The sequence below is a fragment of the Malaclemys terrapin genome, chromosome 1 (assembly GCF_027887155.1).
Source record: "Malaclemys terrapin pileata isolate rMalTer1 chromosome 1, rMalTer1.hap1, whole genome shotgun sequence".
NCBI lineage: Eukaryota > Metazoa > Chordata > Testudines > Emydidae > Malaclemys > Malaclemys terrapin.
The window spans coordinates 119,420,303-119,439,882 of NC_071505.1; the positions used below are offsets into that span (position 1 = coordinate 119,420,303).

At 37.4% G+C, this 19,580-nt stretch overlaps 1 protein-coding gene across 20 annotated transcripts in view; it reads left to right on the forward strand.

The window, feature by feature from the left end:
• C2CD5 (C2 calcium dependent domain containing 5) overlaps positions 1-18,556 on the forward strand; it is a 114,047-nt gene extending 95,491 nt beyond the window's left edge. For 11 of the 20 annotated variants that reach the window (XM_054036609.1, XM_054036628.1, XM_054036619.1 and 8 more), the window contains 9 exons: positions 649-747; positions 1,219-1,308; positions 2,368-2,455; positions 3,703-3,789; positions 11,611-11,661; positions 12,651-12,752; positions 13,663-13,853; positions 16,628-16,774; positions 17,169-18,556. In XM_054036609.1, coding sequence (XP_053892584.1) covers positions 649-747; positions 1,219-1,308; positions 2,368-2,455; positions 3,703-3,789; positions 11,611-11,661; positions 12,651-12,752; positions 13,663-13,853; positions 16,628-16,774; positions 17,169-17,297 — 984 coding nt within the window. In that variant the 3' untranslated portion in view covers positions 17,298-18,556. Of the gene's footprint in view, positions 1-648; positions 748-1,218; positions 1,309-2,367; positions 2,456-3,702; positions 3,790-11,610; positions 11,662-12,650; positions 12,753-13,662; positions 13,854-16,627; positions 16,775-17,168 lie in introns of those variants that run through there. The other 9 variants (XM_054036656.1, XM_054036688.1, XM_054036697.1 and 6 more) reach the window with 3 other exon arrangements.
• Positions 18,557-19,580: the final 1,024 nt, after the last annotated feature.

Genomic DNA, 19,580 nt, shown 5'->3' on the forward strand with positions numbered 1-19,580 from the left:
GAAAGTGTGAGCTGTATTGTGCATAGTCAACAGAATAGTTTTTAGAAGATCTACTTAGTTATACCTGTGCAATTCCGTTCAAGGTAAAGGGGTTGCATGGGTATAACTATGGGTATGATTTGGCCCCCAGAACCTGGTTTGCTGTTGAGTGACATGGTAAGAACCTGGCTGGCTTTCAGAGTCAGTCCCAGATGAGGTTGAATACCTAAGCTTATGCTTAAAAAAAATAAATAAATAAAAGGTGTATTTTTTGAGAGGGACACCCTTTGTGTGTCTCTCACATGCTCTCACAAAATATTAATGCTAGATTATCTATATATATATATACACACACTCTTATAGGTGAGGCAAATAAAAAAATGCAACATTCCCTTTTTTCCACAGCACTACTTTGTCACTAATCATTTTATATATTGATATACAGTTCTTTATAAAGTTTCCTTTTGTTTGTACAATTTCATAAAGGACAAGTACGTTCCTCCAGTATCTGATCATAGACTGTCTTTTTTGTTTCTTCCTCTTTCTCTATTCACCATGACCACTAGTGCTAATTAATGTCTTTAATCAATTGCTTTGTTCCCACTATTGCAACATATAGATTTAAAATTGAGGAAGATAAAGATATAAACTTTTATGTTTCTGCTTCAGATGTTCACCTCAGTAAGAGTATCCAGATTAAGCAACATTAACCTGACAAATCAAACACTTAACAAGAACTTTAATGATCTCTGTGAGAATCTGCTTAAGGTAAGAATCCTAGTTTCCAGATGTATATATTTATTTAAATAGAGGTAACATGGAATTTAGGTTACGTTGCAAACAACACTTTGTATTTTCTTTAGGCTTACCTTTCAAAATTATAGACTTGTTTTAGGTTGTATCTATAATTAGTTCCTGAGCAGTTCTACAAATATTTAAAATGCTGGATATGATGTTAATAGCTCTTGAGACACATCAAATCAGAATAAAATCTTTGACTCAGCATGTTATAAAAATAACAATATTAAGCTATTGGACAAAGCAGACAACATACCATAAACCTTTAAACCTCAAGTGAAATCACTAATTGAGTCTCAAATAAGAGAAAATAATAGTTTTATTAGGGTAATTATTTTTACTGCATAAAAGAAATCTAGACTTTTGTCTTTCCAGAATAAACCCGATATAGAATTAACATTTTTTTTTAGAATAACACAAATAATGTATTGTATTCAACAGAGTCTATATTTTAAGCTACGATCTATGATTCCCTGCTGCCTTTGTCACGTAAATTTTACAGTGGCTCTTCCAGAGGATGAAGTAATTCAGGTAACTAATTTTGTTCATTTGTTATTAATGCCACTTTGTTTTCTGATTACATTAGATCTTGCAAAATAAACTAGATTAGATTGAGTCACTAGTATGCTGAAGGAGCTTTAATGTGCCACAAGATTTGGTGTTCATTCAATTGTTCACAGTCTCCCTCTGATTATATGAAACAGCACCACAGCACGTTATTGTGCTGATGGAATGCCATCTTTCCAATGAAATAGAAGGTCCTGACTAGTTGCCTTTAAAGCTGCTCTATGGCACATACAATAAAAATATGGCTGCTTAATTCATCATCCTTTACAAATTCTAAATTTGATAACTTCGTTTTGGCTACCTAATTTTTTCTTGCAGTTTCAAGAGGATGCAGTATATTTCTTCACTTTTAATGCATGGTGTGTTTTGTTGGCGTAAGTTATTAAGCAGCTCCTCTGTTTTCAACAAGAGTGTGGCTTCATCTCTGTGGCCAGGGAACAAATTCCTTTATATTTCTTACCTACCTCACAAAGTACAGTGAGACTTAACTCATATTTATAAGATGCTGTGCAATCCTCTGATGAAAGGCAAAGAATTGATGAAAATACAAAGTCCTAATTATATTTTGGTTTTGTTGACACACACTTTTTTTTTTTAAACTTGGCTCAAACATGTTCGGGATCTTTTGACAATAGATCCTAGCCAATATCAGCTCTTAGACCATCTCTGCCATGGAAGGTTGTTTCATATAATATCTGCTGTGTTTCTTCATTCTAGCAATGACTGCCATTTTGTTAGCTTCTAATTGCTATGATTAAGGGTCTTAAACATTGTTATTTATATAGAACATTGCCATTAATGGGTTATGGCATTTCATAGGTATCTCTGCTCACAAGACAGCACCTTGAATATAGTTAATAAAAATGTAAGTGCTGCTAAAAAACAAACAACTTATTTCTATTCCCAATAAGGTGCATGAAGTAAATTTTCCCCATAGTAGAATGTTAATTTTGGCAAAGCTTTTGGAAGATTGTACAAGAGAGATTTTATACTAACAATATGCACTGTGTCTTTTGATTGCAGATCACAGTCACAGCGGTTGCAATAACATTTGACAAAAACCAAGCTTTACAAACCAGTAAAGTCCCTGCAGAAAAAACATTGCAAAGGGGTAAGCATTTTGAGGGAGGTGAAATTATCAATTCTTGATAATCATTTGTATAGGAAAGATGTTTACTGTGTAGTCGATATCACTTTTAGTTTATCAATTCAACCACACACTTCTTCACTAGAGAACTCTCTCTAGTCAACAGACCTGCAACTATATGAAAGAAATTCTTAGCCTTATTCTATGCTCCAATTTTTTAAACAAACCTTTAAATGGATTCTAAATGAGTGGTCTCCTCATGCATTTTTCTGCTGTCACTGTGCTTTGGAAAAAAGGACGTGTTTATCATGGAATGCTTGTGCTTACTCTTATAAATTGCAAAATCTTTTCACAAGATTTTAGGAAATTCATTATTCATAATGCTTAGAAAACTAGGCTAACTGACTTTTTGGAACTCAATGAAGTGTAAAACATTTTGAAGGGAGTGGAGAAGATTTATGCAATTTATGTATGAGCTTGCTAAAGGAGCATGCATGCTAAACTGAAGAAGAATGCATGTTGTAAAGAAATTTAGGTAGACTTTATTTAAACTATTAATGATGGAGGTTGATAATGGGCTACAGAGCAATGGACCTCGAGTTCACTGGTTTAAATCTAGACCAGTTCAATAGTAATTGAAAATAGATCAGTTCAATAGCCTATATGAATTAAACTGATAATTTCAGTCTGGTTCCTGGCACTGAAGTGTTAAGTTCAGGTCACAATTGATATCCTCTCTGCCCTCTCTGCAAAAATGGACTGAGCTTGGAGGTTTGAATTCTTTTCTCACCTCTAGAAATGGCCCTTCGAAGCTAAGTTTGAAAGCGTTCAAATCATTAACTGGCAGGTTGAACTTAAGTGTCGAGGCCTATGCAACTTCTTTCACTAGCACTAAATAGATAGAAGAACCAGGTATCAATAGGAATTTTTAATTAGGTAAAATATAAAAAAAACCTACTGTTGGATACCATTAACTCAGTTAAGGCAGACCTAAAACAGTTGGGTTGGTTTTCCTAAAATATTCATATTTAAGTCAAGCCCTATTGAGTGGAATTCAGATTCTGTCCAAGTAGTTTTGCAGCTGTATTTATTAGCAAACGTCTAATTGCTTATCTGCACTCAAAGTCCATCACTATGTATTTATGTTGAATAAATGTGTTCTAGTCAGTCCTTACTAAATTAAATCTGTAGTGCTTATTTATATTGGCAGGATTTGGGGTTTCTGGTTAAATATCTGTTTAATGTATGTGTGTATTTCTTCTTTGTTGAAGCCTCTACAGACAATGAAGAGCAGCTACAATTTCCATTGGAACTTTGCTCTGATCCTCTCGTTTCTCAACCATTCTCACCAGCTAAAGGTTGGTTAAATGAAAAGAAAAAAATAATTCTATATGGTGTTCCACTCTCTCGCTCCCTCATTGCTGGTGGAGTGTATTCTCTTGAAAGCAGCTATGTACCATGCTTTGACATTCTTTGCTACCTCAGATGTAATGAAATGCTCTGCCCTTCAGTCAGATTTCTCAAGCATTAGATAAGAAGGATTGGTTAGCACACTTCTGTCCCCTTCCTTTGTCCTCTCACTTGTTACTTAACAAGAATTTTCCACCTTCTGCTCCATTTACTGTATTTAAATCCTCATAAGTGGATCCTTTGTCCCTGTGCAGCATTTAGTTTATTGGACTTCTGTTGCCCTGTCCTGTGCTGCCTTGTTTCTTCAAGTAGCACATGTAAAATGACTGCCCACAATACCAGACTCAGAAATTCAAATAACGTTAATAAAATGCATCTCTTAGTTTATTCGTGGCAAGAATGTTTTATCTTGTGAACTTTGACTGTTGGGCTGAGAAAAACGGCTTATGATTTTCCTTGAACAATTTTTTAAATGAAGAGTGTTCATTACTTAAGAGGGAGCAAGTGAAAGGAAACTTAAGTTTTTCCCTGACAAATGGCTATTATATTGCTTGTTTGGTGGTTCTTTCCATTGTTAAACAGCTATTGCATTCGACTCCAAAGGTAGCTGCATTTCAACAGTGGATGAAGTGTTTCCTGTATAAGTGTGTTAAAGGGCCAGATTGTCAGCTCCTGTAAATCAGTTCCATTTACTTACTTATGTATAGTAGCTCAGACTCTGGCCCAAATTGTTTTGGAATGAAATAAGTTTAATAAACAAAGGAGATCATTGTTTATTATGAACATTTCTTTTTGAATGGTTAGCTCCCTCTTCTACCCGTTGTATAACGTCACATATGCTGTAAAAGAGGTTGTTTCACCATTGTTCAGATTTTTCAAGAGGTCAATACAGTTAGTTTAGAACAGTATCCTCTTCTGGGTTTTTTTTTTTAATTTTTTGGTTCTTTTCTGCTATGATCAGTTTACCTGTTTTATTACTGCCTGTAAAAGGAAAGGTTGGAAAAACTGGGCATGTTTAATCTAGAGAAGAAAAGGTAGGAAGGAGACATCAGCCTTTGAGTATGTGAAAGATTGATATAAAGAGGATGTTGATCACTTGTTCTCCATGTCCACCAAGGTTAGGAAAAGAAGTAATTGGCTAAGTTTACAGTAAGAGAGATTCAGGTTAGATATTAAGAAAATTTTTCTAACCATAAGGAAAATGTAATGGTGGGCACTCACCCTTGGAGCGCCCCCCTGGAGCTTAAGTAGAACCACAATTGTCACTGCCTCAGTTCCCCGGAGCGTGCTTTCTGTAAATGAAGTGAGGCATATACACCTCTACCCAGATATAATGCGACCCGATATAACATGAATATAGTTCTTTAACTAGTTAATTGCCGCCCAGCTAGTTAAGCAGTTATCTCTCCCCAGGTGGATCTGGGATTGCTCATTCTCCTTAATGGAGTCCACAGTTAAGATGGATGCTTGACCTTAAGGGCCATCCCCCATGATAGATAGCTAAGCACTGGAACAGGTTATCTGGAGAAGTTGAGGAATTCCTGTCATTAGATGTTTTTAAGAACAGGCTAGACACACAACTATCAGGGATGGTCTTGATATACTTAATCCTACCTCAGTGTAGGGGGATGGACTAAATGACCTCTTGAGGTCCTTTCTCCCTTACATTTCTGTGACTCTGTGGCCTGGTCCACAGTAACCCCCCACTTCGAACTAAGGTACGCAAATTCAGCTACGTTAATAACATAGCTGAATTCGAAGTACCTTAGTTTGAACTTACCGCGGGTCCAGACGCGATAGGCAGGCTCCCCCGTCGATGCCGCGTACTCCTCTCGCCGAGCTGGAGTACCAGCGTCGACGGCGAGCACTTCCGGGATCGATCCCAGAAGATCGATTGCTTACCGCCGGACCCGGAGGTAAGTGTAGACCTATCCTGTGAAAGGTCTGGTATACATATACAAATTCTATGCAAAACAGAGATACTTCCCTTTATTTTAAGCTCCACATGGATATTTCAGAGTTATCTTCTTTTGTTTTACTAAGGCATTGGGTATTATGTAGCCTTCCATGTATTCTAGTGTCCATCAGTGAGTGCCCTAGATCTCTCATGCCTTTGAGAGTCAGTGCTTTAACAGTTTAGCCAGTTATACAGGAAGAACAGTTGAAAACCCTGGCATAACCATTTCGACCTCTGGGTTTTTTTCCCTTTATCCCTCTTTCCCCAACTGTAATCACAATGAAGGGAGAGGTGAAACCTTCGTCATTTGTGTGGCAGCAGGAGACCATTCTCCAAAGATTACATTCAATTTTTTGGTAACTGGCTCTCTTAATTCTCCATTAAATTAAGCGTGATGGCATCCCTGATGTGGCACTTTCTTGGTTTCCATTATTTTATTACACAAACTAGCCTTCTTTCAATATGGATTTCAGTGTTAACTCACTGTAGTATTAGTGAGTCTTCAGTATCTTTTCACTCTATTAATACTAGAACACTTATTTGCATACTAGCCACTGACCAGTAGAGGGTAGTCTGTTCATATGTAAATAAATCACCTGCGTCAATGTTCTTCACATTTTGTCATATTGTACAAGTACACTGTTCTGGAATCTTTTAACTAGACAGTTATTTAATCTCTTTTGACTGTTTACCTATAGGCACCAGCGTCTCAATGTAATTATATAACTATCTCAAAAGTAAATTAGCTACTCTGATGATAATCCCCCATATTTTACTTACTGTTCTGTAAGATTATCATTTGCTTTAATGTACTGGCACAGAATCTTTTGGTATATTAAGCACTAATAAAAAAGAGTGCTTTTATCATCCCTGCAACAGAAGTCTGCAAAGACTTATATTCACATAATAGCCTGCAGACTTTTATATATTATCTCATTTTAAAGCTTTCATAATACACTTTATGGCTTCAGTTTGTTGTTACTACTACTACTACTACCACCGCCACTGTACATTAAAGGGACACACAGTCAACTTGATCTAGTGTTGGTAAAGTAAAACCTAAGATTAGTATAACTGAAAAGTTAATGCAAAGAAAATATTTCTCTCTTTTTTTCACTTTTAAATAGTACATTTGGTGGCATTTTTTTGTATATCTGATTTCATAGTTTTGTTGGTGAGTTGTTTGTCCTATCAGTTAAGCTGCACCACTGCTAACAACTCTAGCGAGCAGTGAGTATTTTTTTGTAGACAAGGCTATTGTGGCTCCATGTGATGCTGTGGTTGCTATTTCCATTAGCCATTCTGAGTAGCCAGAGACCAGTGATAATCCGTTTAGCTATGATCAGTTTTAAAAGTACTCTGTTATAACTGACTGGTTTTTAACAGATTGGAAATGCAGGTTTCATAGGAGAGACCTGGATGACTTTTGTAAAACTGTGGTGAGACTGTCAGATGAAAGTACAATAGTTTTGTTGTTCGATAACGACACCTTGATCATGCAAGGACAACATAGGTGGACTTGAGCTCTCCACACATGCTGACAGAGTCTGCCCACATGGTTTTCCTTGCAAGATCTGGGCCTTAGCCTCTGCAGCCATGTTACCAACCCTCTCAATTTAATCATGAATCTCATGGTAGTTGATGGTTTTACTTAAAGCCCAGTTCCTGGAATCCTGTGATTACATGAGAATCTCTGCTTTTGTTTTTAAAGAAATAAGTTCCTAGACCTCATGATTGTGGAGAAAAGTTTGGAAGTGTGACCTGAGTGCACCCTGAAAGCTTAGGAAGCAAAGAAAAAGAGTCCAAAATTTATTATTTTTTAAGTAGAGTCTCGCATACTCTGTTGCTTATGGTAGGCTGAGCTGTACGCCCAATAAGAGAGACCCGCATATTAAGCTGTAGTCCTGATTTGCCCCTCATATCAATGGGATTGAGCGTTACAGACCGACAGACAGAAATGCAATCAAGTTGAGTGGAGGGTCTTGCTTCACTCTGCCAAAAAACTCACCGATTTTTAAACTATTATGATTCTTTGGCGCCTAGTTCATGATATTTGAACTTTGGGAGTTGAGCAATGCTAACAGTTCAGACTTTTACTGAGTAAATTATGGATATATATATAAGGAGGCGGGAAAGGCTGTACCGTGTTTCCAGTATCTCATCTGAGAGTCCCAATTTCTTGTAAAAATCAGCAAAAAGTGGGAGGCTAAATTCAGTGTAGTCTCTCAAGTAGCCATTTGTAGATGAGTTCAGCTAAGCAAGTCTTTCTTCTAAAATGTTTTATGAAGACTTCTATAATCTGAGCAGAACATTTCTTGTGCTCTCAAATGAATGTAGAAGAAAGAGTGAGACAGATACATGATATCTATTGAGAAGGTATTGGATGTCTGCCAATTTCCCATTAAATACTAGCTCTTTAATGCTTGACCCCAGAGTCAGGTAGGACTGAGTTAAATATGTTTCTATGTTCTGTCGTTAGTGTCTTCTTATTCCTCAAGGCTGAGCAGGAAATTCCCTAGGCTACAAACAAGTACTATATAACTAAGCCCCTTTGTTTTCAGTTTAAACCAATTATTTAAAAAAAAAAAAAATCCAGGGCTTTAAAGTAAGTATTCAGTTTTTTCCGATTTCCCCCTACTTTTGTATCATTCAGATATATAAAAAAAACTTGTTTTATTAGGAAAATACATTGCATGAGATATATGTATTATGATGATACACTAGTTTGTGTGTATATGCAAAGCTGTCTATTGAAGCAAGTCTAGAAGATACACACAATAAACAAGCTCTGAAGTGCCTACGCATCTGAACATACTGATGAATTTCATGTACACATTTCAAGCTGTTAGCTGGTAACGGTTTAAAGATCTGACACTCTAAAATGGGAAGAAAACGAAAATCAGTATCAGAATACGATTCAGAACACAAAGAAATTAAAGGAAGGTTAAAACAAAAACCGGAGAAAAGGATGAAGTTGAGAGTATGCTTTGCAAGTGATGTGGCCCAATTATGAAATGTAAATATTTATAGGCTGATAGTTCTAAGTTTGCAACAGTAAACTTTATTCAAATGAAAAGTTTTATTTGGGGATTGTTTTCTTAAACTCAGAGGTGGCATTGTGTTTTAAGTTTTGTTTTAGTTCTGCAGCAAACCACATTGAATTCCATTCATCAAAGTATTTAATCTACTGAATACTTCCCCCGTCCTTCCATCCCCCAAAATAAACCCCGGCATTTACCCATAAAAAGTAATAATAGTTTTTTTTGCACCAATTTTCACCTGTTTTTGTTGTTGTAGTAATAAACACAGATAAATTCCTGGGAAAAATAAAAACTGAAAACGAAGGGCTCTGTGTATAACGGCTTGTTATATAGTATACTACTGAAAACATGGTCTAATCTCAGAGGTGAAAGAAACCATCTGTCATAACAAAGAAAAAAAAAGAGCAGACATGACTATATTTCATAGAGCAACAAAGTCTATAGGAAAACTCAGCAAAGGTGAACCATGTGGAAAAAGCACATCATGGGGATACAGACACAGTGTATTCTGAGGCTGCTCATTTCTCAGGCATGTTTAACAATTGTTCTTGTATAATTCATGTGATAAGGAATGCCTTATAAAATCAATGGGGAATTTGTTAGAAAGTACTAGAAATAATCTTGATAGGGAGGCTGGAGTACATTGAACAAGTATATGAACCTATGGAGAGGAAGAGAAAGTCCTATGGTCTTCATGCTTGTTGCATTCCTTCTCCAAACAATTTTGAGAGCTTTGTAAATGTCTTGAATCTATCACATTTTTTTGAGTATTGTTGTTACTCATTGACTAAAATGGGATTGGAATAAAGCAGTAATAAGTTTTGTAAAGGCTTTTAAAGCCTAGTGGGGAGCCTTCAATGACTGGATCTTTCCCAGAGGGAATAACAGTGGTGATTTGGGCCCAGAATATTAGCCTATCCAGTATTTCTTATCAAGCTTGAATAATTTAACAAAAGGTAGGATCCTCCTGAAACAGATCCCATTTCTGAGCAGAGAAAGCACTCTCAGCTTAGTATAAAAATTGATTCCAGCACTAAAATTTCTTGGTTACGTCACCCTGATTCCGCAGTATTGCTGTGCCCATGTGAACCCCCCTTGACTTCAGTGGAACTCTATACGGGCACTGCAGTCTGCCCACGTACAATGAATTGCAAAATTGGGGCCTTCTTGCTTTATTTTGGGGGGAAGGAATATTCATCTTGGCCTGACTTTTTTTTTTTTTTCTTCTTCTTCTTCTTCCCAAAATGTGAACAAAATTGCTCAGTTATTTGAGTTTCATGGAAGTTAAAACTGTCTCTCTTCAAATAAATCATCTGAATTTTATGTACTAGTAACTGACTAAAAACATTTTAGGAGGAACTGATTACCCCTATGTTTAGGTTGTCCAACACTTTTCATTATAAAAGAATTTTGCGACCTGTTTTGAAGAGTTTTCACACCTCTGTTGTTTACAGCGGGCCTTTGAAATTTTGCACACCAAAAAACTACCTCAAACTAGGGTCTTATTTTTTTTTTTTTTGGTCCCATGAAATTATTGTTTTTTTTTTTTTTTTAAGACCTTGATGGGCATTTCTTAAATAACAATAACTCATAATTTTGGCATCTCAGTAGCTATAGCTGTTTACCCAGATCATGGGTACCAGCATGGGAAGAAGCAGTTTTCACAGAGCTGTTACTTACCTCACCCTGTCTTGCCCACCTGTATGGATGATGAGTGCACTCTGCCCCAAAGTACCAGCAAGTGTTACTGTCATCATTCTGTGGGAAGTATGCTGTGCCAAGTATAGATCTGGTTCAAAGTACTTCCTAGTACTTTCCATGGGGAAACTGGAAGGCACATTATGTTTCTGAGCATCAGTTTCCATCTTCTCCTTCAGGGATAGCACAGTTACGACCTGCACGTAGCTTGGGGCTTGGAGCAAAGCCACAACTAAGTCCATAGGAAGTGCGGTATGCCATCCTCCCCCCTCTCTAATAAAAACCAACATAAAAATTTTTGGAAGGCTTGCTCAGTTTCAGGCAGCTGAGGATGAAAAATTCCATTATTATTATGTAAAAACCTTCAAAATAATGTCTTGTGTGTTGGAACAACCTTAGCCAGTTCCCTATCAACAATTATAACAAAGTTTGGAGCATAGTCAAATATAATTCAAATATCTTAATTTAGATTAGAGTATTGCATTTTTACTGTCCTCTCCTCTATGTAACAGTCACTTTATGCATATCCTCTATGCTCTGCATTTATGTGCACCCAGTCAACTGGGTTAACCATTAATCTGCTCCATTGCATATATAGACTGTTATATTCCTCCCCAGCCCACTGTAATCTTTTATCTAAATTATACAGATTAGGTTCACTTAACCTTTCTTCATAAATCACACTGTAATACTTTTATAATTTTGTTTACCCATCTACAGGTTCTCTCTTGTTTTTGTCTTTTTTTTGTTAGCAAGTTGCTCTAAATAGTACCCAAGTACTTCTGAGTGCCAAGAAGTATGTATAGTTTCATATCACAGTGTGTGTTAGATTTAATGGCGAAGTTGATTGATTGTACTATGCTACCAAAGGACATTAATCAGATCCCATAGAGTGTAGTCTTTACCGAATTCATGTTTGTAATGAGACCCTAAAACCACTATAGAGGGGTTTTTTTCTGCCAGTTTAATCTCTAAAATCCTTTAATAGAAGAAAAAAGATCCTTTGTACAACATATCTGTGCAGTTAATGTTGCTCATATGTTACATGAGTGGAATTCGTTTTGTCTTATTAGAGGTCCTGGAGAATGCAGGTTCCCACACAGGTATACCAGCTGCACAGAGAGGTGAGTTTACTTAATTTAGCCATAAGCCAGAACAGGGTGGACATTCCTGGGCCACTGGTCCACACTTTGGATTTGTCTTCATTCACCCAGGAAGTGTTTACTGGTTGCCTAGGAACGCATGCTCTGCTATGGCTTATTGATATCAGAATATGTTTTTTTAAAAATCACAAGAGATAGTTAAGATTATTTGCACTAATTAAGAGAGTCTTTCTGCATATAACTATATCTGCTAGAGAAGTAGTTCCTCAGAGAAAAGTTTTGTTATTTAATTCATTTTGGCTTACTTCAATGTTAATTTGTATTCCTTTGTTTTTACAGAGTAATGTGCTAATGATCAGTTATTAAAAGGTCCTTGGATGCTTGCCAAACTGTTCTCAAGACCAGTTTCAGGGGTACTAACCTAAAAACAAGACAGTGTCATAGCAGAAAAACAACCCTTCAGTTGCCTTTTTTGGGGAAAAGTAATGCTTCAAAGTGAAAATACTTGCACGTTAAAAATTGAGAGGCTGTTCCAACTCATGACTTTTACCCTAACCCAAACCATATGTTTTCAGGCTGAAGGCAGGAGAAGTGATTGACAGTTACATCCAGGAACTTTAAATTCATGATCAACAGCTCCTTGTGAAAAAAAGAATAGGAATACAAATTAAGATTAAATAGAGCTAAAATAACATTAAGAAACTATAACTAGTTACTTAAGGTGAAGAAGCTAGAACAAGGTGTGATGATTTTATGTACATGTGTTTCCAGTGACGAAGTCACAGTCGGTTGGTTCACAGCTGTGACATCACCAGTAATCAGTACACTGCTTTGGACAACATAGGATAGGGCTGGACATTTAACTTTTCCTTTAAACAGACGTGAAAGGGATATTCATTCTTCCTCAGATACAGAAAATTGCTTCATCAAAAGGAGCACTGAGATGGGCAAGAGACGTCATCCATATTTTTTCTTTGTTTTTTCTTTTGTTTTTCTGTCTGTGTTTTCAGCAACGTCAGTTGATTACAGTTCCTTTGCAGACAGATGCAACAGCTGGATAGAGCTCATTAAACTGAAAGCTCAGACCATAAGGCGTGGATCAATTAAGACAAGTAGGCGTATGTTTCTACCACATTATGATAATCTGAGACATATCTCTGATTTCCCAGTGGTGGAGGGTGGAGTTTCCTACCCAGTAGTGGCATTGCAATTCGAAAGCACAACAAATATCCAAGCGCAAAAACTGCAGATGCTTTCTAGTATCTGTTTAAAAATAAATTAATTTAGGAATTATGAGTTAGTAGTTTAAATGTAGAATGCAGTCTTTCTATTCAAGTTGTTGCTTACTAAAAAACAGTTACCAATAAAGTATATAGCTATAAATAGGCATGTTAATTGTATTACATATATGCATACACTCTGTGGGGGTAGGTGTATGTATAAACTTGGAAAATTTTTGGTGAGAAACAGATAGCAATCACGTAGGTGACAGTCAAACCAATTATCACTAAATTAGCAACTCGTGAGTTATTCTTCAGTAGTTCTTTGGTCGAAGATCTGTCTGTTTTACTTAAATTAGTCAAGATTAAGGTTATCTGAAAGTTGACAATGAAGAATTTTTTAATGGAAAATGCTGCACTGGGGAAACATGACAACTTTCACACTCTTCCTGTAGTAATTTGTTCCTCCAGCAGATATTTATTTCAAAATATTGGCATCTTTTTTCCTTTACCTTCACTGATAACTGATTGTTGTATGTGGAGCTGCTAGCCTCAATGTTTTCTTTTGCAGGAATGCCACTCTTCCAAATAAATTCCATTGCAGCTTTTTGTCTTTTTGCATGCATTGCATGATAATTTCCTTTCTTTCATGACATGGCTGAACATCACAGGCAGCTGAATATAATCACCAAGCTATTTGGAAACCATAAAGAAGAGTTGTTTTGTTTTAAGAACAAGTCACTGATCATACTCAATAGTTACTTTCTTTTCTTTTCTTTTCTTTCTTTTCCACCTTTTTTAGCTGCTTCTCTTGACAAAGCAAGTCCACTGGCTGAAGGACACTTGCGTCACCGTTCTGTTCCATCATGCACCAATTCTACTGTCTCAGTTGTTAAGATGACACCTCTTTCTTTTATACCTGGGGCAAAAATAACCAAGTATCTTGGGATAATCAACATGTTTTTTATTCGAGAAACCACTTCTTTACGTGAGGTGAGCTGCATATTAGGACTTTGCACTTTTTTGTGAATTGATAATAACCAAGCTAAATGAGTTTACTGTCTGAATTAACTGTATGGCACAGAAGAGAGCTGACTTTTCACAACTTAGGCACTGTGTGCTAAGTGACTGGGAGTCTCACAAAGGTGATCCTCTTACTTGTTGTTCCTATGACATTTATAAAAAGGGCTGCTTCATCTTTATTCTTCAAATTGGTAGGAAGAAGTGTCACTCACCCATGTAGCCAGTAAAATAGCATTACATGGTCAGGGAGCTTACCAGTGGGTCCATTATCGTTGGTGGCTAGTTTGGTATAGGCAAAACACAGCACAGCATCCAGACAAAGCTAAAACCAGCAAACGAAAAAATGTATATCCCTTGGGGGCAAGGTGGGGGATAGCTCAGTGGTTTGAGCATTGGCCTGCTAAACCCAGGGTTGTGAGTTCAATCCTTGAGGGGGCCATTTAGGGATCAGGGGCAAAAATCTGTCTGGGGATTGGTCCTGCTTGAGCAGGGGGTTGGAGTAGATGACCTCCTGAGGTCCCTTCCAACCCTGATATTCTATGATTTCAGAGGCTATTGGAGCTCCTTTGGGCCCTAAAACTGAGATTTGCTCAAATGCTAAAAACTGATCCTTAGTTAAAGGAAAAGATCAATGGTAAGCTTTCAAAGCATGCATGGCTTTTGTGGTTCCTTACTTAGTCTTATGCAAGGATTCACAAATTACATATGGCCATTTGAACAAGCAGCATTCCAAGCCTTCCCAGCCACACACATCTGAGCTGCTTCAGGAATGCCATAAATGTTTGAAAAGTCTGCCACTGTGTATTAACCAGTGGAAGCAGCTTACTGTTAGTGGCTATCCTGTAGAAGCTTTGGACAGCCAACCGTCACATTTGAATCTTGCAATTTATGGCCTTGCAATTTACATATCTTTGAAAACTACATGTCATTTTTCAAAGTGATATATAATGTAACTTAATTTGTCACCCTAAGGTCTTAGTTTCTCTGTGCCTCAGTTTCCCCACCTGTATTCTTCAGGACAAGGATCTTTTTTTTACTTCGTTTGCACAGTGCCTAACACAATATTGTCCTCGGATGGAATGTAATACAGTTAGCTAATCATAATATATAAAAATGGTTGCTAATTATATCCACTCTTGTAAATTATTCTGAGCATATGTATAATATTTTCTGTTTATTATTTATTATGATGGTTTAGCAGTTCCTTTATGGAATATGGAGTGGTCCAAGGCCCTTCAACACTTTCAGAGGTGTTTGCAAAATTCTGTGTTTCAAAAAGTGAAGGGTGCCACATATCTGGTTTATCCTGTGTCTTTTAGATACTGCAGTCTACATGTAGATAAACAAAATATTTTCCTTTCTCTTTGTATCATTAGATTATTATACCCACTTACTTGGATCATTATTCTATTGATCTTTTTGCACTGATGCTGTAATCTGTGTAGATTTAGATTTTGACAGGGTATGTCTGATGCAGATGATTAACTGGTGTCCATATTTTGGGTTTCTCACTGCAGTTGACTTTCTTTAGGGTTGTATGCATGGAAATATTGTGGAACAATAAAAATAATTTTGGCCTTTTATCAATTAATCATCATATATATTTCCTGTTTTCTGGCTCCTAACCTCTTTACCAGTGAGTGATACCTCCTTCTATAGTAACTGGGGCGGTCAAAACTTGTCATTCAGGTTTCTAAGATTAACTGTGCCCTTTTTGCTGCTTGCCAGTGGTGCAGAAACAAGTGTTCCTGCCTTTCATCTTCCATTCCTAGCTTTTGCAGCTATTTTGGCTCAAACACTTCAGTTTCTTTCCTCAGTCCTTTCTGTCTTCCTTCAGGGTGGCTGTTAGTGGAGACTCTCTTCTCCCCTCAGGAACCATATGTGGAGCAGTACACTTCAGTGTCCTCTCCACTCCTCCTCCCAATTTAGCTGGCATGGCACAGCAGATAAACAAGCAAAAAAACCACCTTACGTTTTTCTCTCCATGTGAGAAATCCTATTGGGGTCAACAGAAGGAAAGCTCTGTCACAACTGTGCTCAGGGACCTCATTCAGCCAGGGGTAGAACAGAGAGCACAGCTTCTGTGTCTGGTTTTCTTTCCACCACATGCAGGAGAGACTGTGGAAAAAGCAGGCTGTCATCAGCAGGCGTTGGACCACTGTGACAAAAATGGGGCTGTAACTGGAGTTCTTTAAGATGATTACACAGATCCACATGACTCCTCTTAGTTCCTGTTTCTTCAGGAATTTGAGTCAGTGGAAAGAATTGAGAGGCTGGCCTTGCCTGCAGCTCCACATATTGTTTCAGATCAGAAAAATCCAGTCCCCTGAAGAGTATGTCCACAATTCCAAACACCCAGTTTTCTAGGGGGTCCCAACAAAAATGTGGAGGAGTGTCTTAAGTGTGTGGGTATATACAGGTGATGATTTTGAAGAATTCTAGTTACAAGTAAATAACCTCTTTATTCTATTCTTTTTATTCATGTAGCAGGATTTTTTTCATTTGTTTTTCAGCAAATGCTCATTCACCCATAAGCAGGTGATGCATAACTCTCAGAACAAGTTCAGTCTTTATATTTTATAGGTCACTTTCTACAGAACAAGATGTTGCTCCTCTAAAATATATACCAATCAGCATTCATTGGAAGAGAATCATTTTAAAGGAGAGAAACATAAGTAAGATATCCAGTGCTATTTTTAGTGACAGTTACATAAAATCCACTTGTGTTTGTTTTTTCTTTTTAGGAGGGCGGTGTCAGTGGCTTTCTCCATGCTTTCATTGCTGAAGTGTTTGCAATGGTGAGGGCTCACGTTGCAGCTTTAGGGGGGAATGCAGTTGTCTCGTACATAATGAAACAGTGTGTTTTCATGGAGAACCCCAACAAAAATCAGGTAAATTGTGATTGAAATGACAATTTTTCTGACAATTAAAGAACCAACTGATATCCTATGTAACCAATCTTAGCGGAAAATACCCATGTAGGATGAGGTTATTCTAATCAGTCCACATAACTACAAGGAGAAGTAAGTCTCTCTCTCTTTTTTTTTTTTAATATAGTTATGCGGACTGGGGAGAGATCTAGTGGGCATAATCTGACCCAGTGGGAGGTATTTGATTTGTTTGGGGTTTTTTTATTTTTATTTTAGAATTAGAGTTAACATATCAGAAAGATATAGCAAGAATATAGGTGAATGAATTTCATTGATTTTAGTGTTAAGTCCAAAGGCTGAAAATATGCTCCATAAAGGATATATTTAATTATTTAAAAATTATCTGTCCTCGCAGGCACAGTGTCTAATAAATGTCAGTGGGGATGCAGTGATCGTTGTACGTGAATCTGAATTAGAAATGGTACCAGTGCAACCATCTGCTGCTGTCTCTCAACCCGCAAGTGCTGGAGATGTCACGACATGAAACCAGAAGAAATGGAATGGCTCTGCCCGAAGTAAAAAGATCTCTGCAAAATGTGGGAATTTTTAGCTTTACCTCTTCAAAAATCAGTAATTCTCCAAAATATTACAGTCAGCTAAATCTGAGACAATCACTAACCTTCGTCCATCAACTTACATAATAGCCAGGGCAACATTTTATTGGCAAGTACCCTGTAATTCCATTTTTTTAATCACTAGCCCCGTGAAATCTAGACAGATGAGGCATTGATCTAAAGGAATTCCATAGAGCTCCTGAAATAAAACAGGAACTTACCTGTGTTTTTTCTTTATGTAGTTGTTTGACAGGGCCAGAACAAATAATAACTCAAACAGTATCTGAGTCTGATAATGCTTGTTCATGTTAATTTACTCTTAGTTAATTTAAGAAACAAAAACTGGAAGATAATCAAGAAACTGGAATCAGCTGCCTTTGAATGAGCAAGAGATCATGAACCGGTTTAAAAAAATATTACCAAATAAGCAATCGTCTGATATTAAGTCTGTAACGAGCGTTAGCTCATGGAACTTTGAGAGCAAAAAAGCACCAGAAATGACTGTCTGAATTTAGCAGCATGCTAAAATGTTTTTCAACTGTTTGTGAACTAGTGAATATTTTTATTGTACAACATATTTTTTTATTTTAAATGTTCGTTATTGTTGCTGCATTGTAAGCATAACTATGGTAAAACAAAATAAATTATTATATCTGGTTCAGGTATTAAAAGTTCATTTCAATATTAACATTTGTACAATGCTTTTTTTTTATTTTTTCAAAGAGTCTGCAAAATAATGTCTTAAACTACTGAAGTCCAGTTTTTTAGGGCATGATCTTGCAATATTGATATAGACAAAGTCAGAGAGACAGTCACCTGCATATTTGGATGCAGAATCAGGCCCTCTGTATTTTGCTATTTGGAAATGCCTGGCTAACTTGAGTAAAAGAACAGTTAAAATATTTTAACTGACATTAACTTCTGCAAGTCAGGTTTCCTTTCAAATACAATAATTGGGAGATGATGGGTACTGCAGGAAAAGGAAACAATACATCTCCAGCAAATCGTTTGAAGACTTTGGTAGAATAATATAAAGACATGGAAATGTGTTGACAACATCTAATATGGAACTTGAATAAATGTGTAAACTTGAATGTAAATAGTCTGTGTAGTCAGACCCAAATATCCCATTGTATATGAGCATGAAAATCATATTCCTCTTTGTACAATAAATTTCTGTATAAAACCACTGGATTTTGTTTGTTTGTTGTAGGTCAGCACATAATATCTACATGCTGAAGCTTTTGGAATGGCATGGCAAACTCATGGCAGATCATAGAATATCAAGGTTGGAAGGGACCTCAGGCGCTCATCTAGTCCAACCCCCTGCTCAAAGCAGGACCAATCCCCAGACAGATTTTTGCCCACAGATGGCCCCCTCAAGGATTGAACTCACAACCTGGGGGTTAGCAGGCCAATGCTCAAACCACTGAGCTATAAAGAACGGTAGAGATTAGTAATCTCTTTAACAAGTTTTTGAATTGGGTGCCCTTAATGGGGAGTTTGTTCATCAAGCTTAATTACATTATGTTAAATTATGTGGCAGTGATCAGTAAAGCTTCTCTTATTTGGGTATGTCTACACTTGCAGAGTTTTTGCGCTGTAAGTTTCACCAGTGATAGGGAACCGGTGAAAGCAAAGCGCTGGTTTGTGCATTCACTTAATTCCTCAGGCATCCGAGAGTGTTTACATTAACAGCACTTCCATTGCCATGAGAGCAGCGCTCTAGGGCAGCTATCCCACAGTGCAGCTCTCTCCAGTTTGACAATGGGTCTTGTGGGAAGGGGAAGAGGAAGGGGTGATCGCGGGGCATCCTGGGTCCCTGCACAGCCTCCTCTCCCCAAACACTGATAAGCTCCAGTAGCTCAGCATTGCTCCAAGCAGGGGATCGCTTGCTCCCTGGTGCAGGCATTGTCACCTGGCCAGATAAGTGAGCACTTGCCAAGAAAACAGGAAGGGGAGTTTCAAAGTTCCCAGGGCTTTACAGAGGGAGGGGCGTATATCCGTTTACCCGGCAGCAGAGCTGCTGGCTAGAGTGTTCACCTAGCCACTGTGGAATATCCTCCGGAGGCTAAAAGCTGTGTAAACAGGAAGACGTGTCTTCACTTGCACATCACTGTAAAAGCATCACTGGCAAGAGTTGTACGCCTCTCGTGGAGGTGATTTTCTTTTTGCGGTGAAACTTCTGAGTATCACTGCAAAAAGTCATTGGC